The sequence below is a fragment of the Alligator sinensis genome, unplaced genomic scaffold (assembly GCF_000455745.1).
Source record: "Alligator sinensis unplaced genomic scaffold, ASM45574v1 scaffold970_1, whole genome shotgun sequence".
NCBI classification, from domain to species: Eukaryota; Metazoa; Chordata; order Crocodylia; family Alligatoridae; genus Alligator; species Alligator sinensis.
In genome coordinates, this window is record NW_005842094.1 from 2,223,577 (window position 1) to 2,229,576 (window position 6,000).

At 36.6% G+C, this 6,000-nt stretch overlaps 1 protein-coding gene across 3 annotated transcripts in view; it reads right to left on the reverse strand.

Annotated features, from left to right (window-relative positions):
- Window positions 1-6,000, reverse strand: part of SYCP2 (synaptonemal complex protein 2) — a 45,695-nt gene that overhangs the window by 777 nt on the left and 38,918 nt on the right. For all 3 annotated transcript variants that reach the window (XM_025204717.1, XM_025204718.1, XM_006024090.2), the window contains 6 exons: window positions 4,432-4,559; window positions 2,494-2,588; window positions 2,312-2,411; window positions 1,150-1,208; window positions 726-804; window positions 238-294 (listed from right to left, as the gene is read on the reverse strand). In XM_025204717.1, coding sequence (XP_025060502.1) covers window positions 238-294; window positions 726-804; window positions 1,150-1,208; window positions 2,312-2,411; window positions 2,494-2,588; window positions 4,432-4,559 — 518 coding nt within the window. The remainder of the gene's footprint in view (window positions 1-237; window positions 295-725; window positions 805-1,149; window positions 1,209-2,311; window positions 2,412-2,493; window positions 2,589-4,431; window positions 4,560-6,000) is intronic.

Genomic DNA, 6,000 nt, shown 5'->3' on the forward strand with positions numbered 1-6,000 from the left:
CTACAGGAATACATTTATTTACATCATTTAATGAATTCTAAGTAAAAATTAATAAAAGCATATGGTTTCAGATATTTTAATAATATTTGTAATTATTTTCATTGTATTTCAAACACAATAACAGCATATTAAAAATTGCAGCTTCAACTTAAGAAGTCAATGTGCAAACAGTTAAGTTCCTTTAGTAAAATGCAAAGAGTAAATAATTAGCAATCGGTACAAAATAGCTTCATTTACCATTTCCTTAAGGAGCTTCTCTTGAAGACCTTTCATGTCTTCTTTCATTAGATGCATCTATAAAAATATATAGGTATCTATACCATTTGTTTATTTTTCCATCAAGACTGACAGCAGATTTTCAGAGACATTTATGTATTTGATTTTAGTTTAAGATCAGACTTATCACCGATAGACTTGTTAATGGTAAAATAAGAGTGCTTGAGGTACAAGAAAAGTTGTCCACATTCTACAGCACAAGCAATTCTGTTATTTATTTTAGATATAAAATAGAGGTATTAAGATATAACATATATACCTTAATATATATATGTTAAGGAGTACTTGTGACATTGAACATTTATCAAAAGTATCTAGGGACCTTAATAGTACAGTGGAGGTAAACACTTTTCCTATAAGGAATATCTACATCAGGAACTCAAGACCAACATCTGGGGATAGAAAAAATAAGCAAGAAAACAAAAAACAGAACAGGGAAACTGTCATACCTCAGAAGTTAAGATATTTTCCTCATACTCAACACTTTGGTAGATATTCTTCTCAAATGAAGTTTTAAGAATCTGAATCCTAATAAAGTAAGAAGTGAATTAAACATCTTAGCTAAATATGAAGAGTCCACACCAATCATAAATACATCCTTTTTTTAAATTCTCATCCAGTACTTAATAAGCATTCTTATTCCTGTTGTTATTGTAATTTCCCAGTGGAACTAGGGGGAAAACCCAGGAGGATAACAAAAATGCTAGTATATTTCAGGTATACAGAACTCTTCATCCACTGATTTCACTATTCTTTACACAGATGAGCAAGACTTTTGTCCCTGTTTTATTTGGCCCAAAGCATACCGTAAGCAAATAGGAAAGTGATGGATCAAATCCAAGTCTCATACCAATAAAAATAAAATCTACTAACCTCTTTTGCTCATTTCTCCTGTATACACTAAAAGTATTTGTTTGCTTTTTCCAAAAACTCTAAAATGAAATATAAAAAAATAACTGAACAACTAAGACATCAGTTAGCACAATGCAGGTTTATTTTTAATAGTAATATTCAGTGTCAAAATAAGCTAGAATGACAGGTTTAGAATGGGCAGGCATTCTACCATAGCCCATGTGATAGAGTCATAGAGAAGCAGAGCCGGAAGGGACCTTGAGGTGTCATTTAGTCAAAACCTCTGCCTGAGGCAGGATCATCCCTATGCAATGATCTGGCTGGTCCTGCTTTGAGCAAGGGGTTGGACTAGATGACCTGAGGTTCCTTCCAACCATAGTTTTCAATGATTCTAAACCAACCTATCCAAATCTACTGTCTAACCTCTTAGCAAAACTACAGTCAACCCTGATACAACACAAGACAACACCCTAGATTATCCTCAGGTGTTTAAAAAAAAAATTAAGGCTCAGTGGGGCAAGGTCCGATATTTAAAGAGCTCATTCTAATTCAAGCAGCAAATTTAACATTTACTTTCCAGAAATTAAAGTATCACATGTCTTTTCTACAATAATCAGACACCGCAAATATTTAAGTGTGGTTAAAATGGGACCAAACTGGTTTTCTTGTTAGCTTTAAACTCAATTTAACAACTTGTCTCTGGAGTAAAGACCTAGTTCATTAATCCACTCCATGTTAAGAATGGGAAGGCCAAAACATGAACTTTAAATTAAATCTATTAGCTGACCCACCAAGTCCAATAGGTTAATGTGCCATCTTGATACTAGGCAAAAATTCAGGTCTGAGTTAAACGAAGACCACTGAGGCCGGGTGATTTGCTTTAGGATACATCGCATCAATGCAAAGAAGCAGAAAATCTGTAACGGGGATTGAGAAATTCTAAGGGCATAGGGATGGCCAGGACCAAGAAGATTCAAGTCAAATTATCTTAAATATAATTCTTAATTTCTTTTAATTTAAAGTTAAGTCCCAGGGAGATTTAGAGTTCATTTTTAGTTGTTTGTTTTTTTTAAGAGCTAGTTGCAAAACACACCTTTGAGCCAGAAGTGATCATCCACAATTAAAGGAGAAAATGTCAATTCTTTTTAAAATAGCTTTTTAATGAAATTCTTTAAATACAAACCAAAAATTCTTTCTCCATATTTTTCAAACAGTGGGAATCTTTTTCGAAACTCTCCAGCTCCTCCATGATAGCGACATGAAATGTGTCCAGCTGTTTGATCCTATCAAAACAGAAATAAACTATAAATAAAAACAACCTGTAAATACAAATACGTTTTGTAAAATAAGTAACCTGCTACAGACCTGCATTCATGCAGCTCGTAAGTCATTGTTGTCAAATGCTGCTGGGCAGTTTTTAATGATTGCTTGTTAAAATGGTCCATTCTTCTTGAGCGGCTCTACAAGGATATGTTTTAAGGTTACTTACAGTCTACTTATTTTCAAGTTAATTTTCACTTTAATGAGAAGTGAGAAAAAAATTATAAAATGCAAGCAGTCGTAATTAATTAGCAATGAGACTACAGGTTACAATGGACAAATGTTTTAATTTTGAATTAAGATATGCAGTGTGAACAAATATGGACACTGCACATGTAGGATATTGTTTGTGAATGTAGTTACCTGTTTCGCAACTGCATATGTATTTCTTTGGTTTAACAATTATCCATTTGCATCAACTTAGGTACTTCATTTTAATCAGCCTGGTTGACAGAATCCTACACTCTAAATATTTTACTGAATGAAAAAAAATAAGCTTATACCTCAGGAGATGGAATATAAAATCCATCTGAGTGGCTGGCCTACAATCATACAGATAATTTACTTTCACCAAAAGCTCAACTAATCTCCATGTGCTGTGCTGCAGCACCTAAAGGTTTAAACACAGTAAAGTGTATGCTGCTGCAGAAGGTTGAAAGCTCATCTGCATAATGATCACTGCTTGGTCTGCTTACTTAGAAACACCTGCAACAAGTTATCTTTTCTACTGAACTGATTACTGATGAATTAGCCTTCTGTAGCGCCAAAATCTGCAATCTGCCAGGCCTTATAAGACCTGAAAGACTGGATATATTCTGTTAAAAACCTTCATCCATCAACTCTTGAAATTTGGCACTTGGCAGGAAAATCTTACTTTACAGCATCAATGAACAGCACAGCTCTTGCTTATAAACTATCAAATTATGGAACACATACTTTGCTTTTGTCAGAGGCAGAGGTGGTAAGCAAAACTTACGTTTAAGTTATATTTAACACTTTCCTTTGTAAGATCCTGTTTAATTGTTCATAATTTCGCCAAATTTCAATTGTTTGGGTTGAAATTTTCCAAACAGACTGCCCAGCAAGAATTCTCCTCCCATTTTTGAGTGCAGTCAGGGAAAATGCATTTCTTAACACTGGCCAACAACTTGAATAATTTGTATCGCCCATATACTTTGGAGCAGTGACTTGAGATTTGGTTAGGATGGTCACCCTGATGTTAGGGATAAACTACAGACTGCTGAACACTGCTGTTAGCACCTGCTCAGATTAAATTTATTAGAGGCTGGTAGCTAAATTCTTCAAATACTTGGCCTCCACAGAAAGCCCAGGGCCAAGCAGATCCTTTTTCCTACAGTTGCATGTCAGGGCTGCTGAGCCCCTGACAGTAGAGCAGGTAGACAGTCCTTTTTTTCCGATACTTCTCTTGCCTGTGGCCTAGGCTCTGTAGAGAAAGAAGCAATCTGACTTGACTAAAAAGGGGAGTGACTGGAGTCAGGGAATAACTGGAAATGAAAAAAGAGCATACAGACAAGCTAAATAACAAGAACTGGGGAGACCCAGGTATAGGCTGGAAGGAAATAGGTTACGGGACAGACAGAGAAAGGTCTGTAATATGTCAGAACATGCTCCCCTGCAGAATTAGGAGTGGAACTCAGGATTCTGCAGCTCAGCATTTCTCTGCTGACAATAAATATCTGTGTAAACCACCGGCTAAATGTCCCTTAGCCTCTTTTTCTGGCTGCATATTACCACTACACTCTTAGCTCATCGAATTAAAATATATATCATAATGAATATGGAAGTTATATGAAGTTTGCATAGGCAACCTTAACTGTAGCATTTCCCAACTCATAACTTTGTAACCACTACATTCTTTTAATCTAGTCTTTCTACATATAACTTTATATAAGGCAGTTCTTCTAATGGTGTCGCTACCTAAACTTAGAGTATCTATATATACATGTGTGAAAACTGGCTTACCTGAATTTTCCGAGTAAATTCTTTATGGAGCTTCTGATATATCCCTACACTTGAACACCCAGGTTCCCAGGCCTCACCATCCGTAGTAAACAAGTCATTTATAGATACAGTAGATATGCTTTCAGTCACTGAAAAACATTAAAGATTAATCTGCCATGATTCAGAAGTTAGTATGCCACATTACAGAAGTAGAACTATAAAAAGATATCTACCGATCCTGCTTTATTTTATTACCCCCTTTCTGCTTTTTTAATTTGGTATCGGTCTACTTTTTAGACGTGAAATATTTTTCATATTATTTATCAGAGATTATAAAACTTCAGTTGTTAAATATGGTACTTAGATATGCCTAATTCCTGGAACATCTCAAGTGGCCTTTCAAGTATGTGTGCACTTAACACAAGGCGTTGTTCAGGGGCTTCAGATATTTAACCCTATTTTAAATATCAATATAATATTACATCAACACTTGAAAAAGCTGTACATGTAAAATGTTGGCTAGTGTAAGACTTTTCAAAAATTTGTCCCAAAACATGATATTAACATGATATTAAAAAATTTGGCATGTCCTAAATGCTTCAAGTTGCAAAACTAGAGCATAAAAATTGGTGGATGTCTTGGGAGACAACATTTTATGTCAAAAGGATTTTAGTGGCACGAAGACTTCAGGATATGGCCCAAACACACATGAATTTGCACAGTACGTTAATACCAAAGGATATGAAAAATCTTTAAAATATACCAGTAAGCATAATCAGACATTTTTTTCCATTTGAGAGATGTGACTGCATCTTGCATGAAATCTGACCTTTGTTCTACAGTATAACAGCAACATCTGGTAACTTCAGGTAAAAAAATGAACACAATCCTTGCTAGTCAGTAGGGCTGTGTGAAGCTTCGGTTGCTGATTTGGCCCGATTCGGTGACCGAATCTCCGAATCGAATCAGGAGACCCTTTAATCTCTCCGAATTGAATCGGAACCCTCCAAATCGATTGTGAAAGATACAATGATTCAGACACAGACACAACTTTAAATGTTTTTTCTACATACCTCAAGGTTCCAGGCAGCTTGTGAACGCTGAGATGGTGGGGTGGATGGAGCATCCCACGGGAGTGCGGGGGCAGGTCCCCAACGTGCTCGGTGATGGACCCAGAAGTGGACCAGAAGCACTTCCAGGTCTGCCATGAAGCATGTGGGGGACCCTGCCCCCGCCCAGGCAACTGGTGCCTCCTGGAGCTGGGGGGGGTTAGGGTTAGCTCTGAATCAGCATTGAATCTTCAAATTTGGATTTGGCCGAATCGAATCAGGACAGTGAACCAAATCAATGAATCGAATCACTGTCCCCTGATTTGGGCTGAATCCGAATCGAACACAGCCTGTTTTGCACACCCTTACCAGTCAGTGTGTTATCTGCAGCACACTTTTTTCCCTACACTGGAAAAGGAATGTGTCCTTGAAGACTGCATTAAGAGTTCACTTGGTAGAATCAAACAGGCAAAAAGTGCCATGAGCCGATGTTTGGAACGTGCTCGTCTCTAAATTTAATTTTCTTTGATTCCTCCTGCTG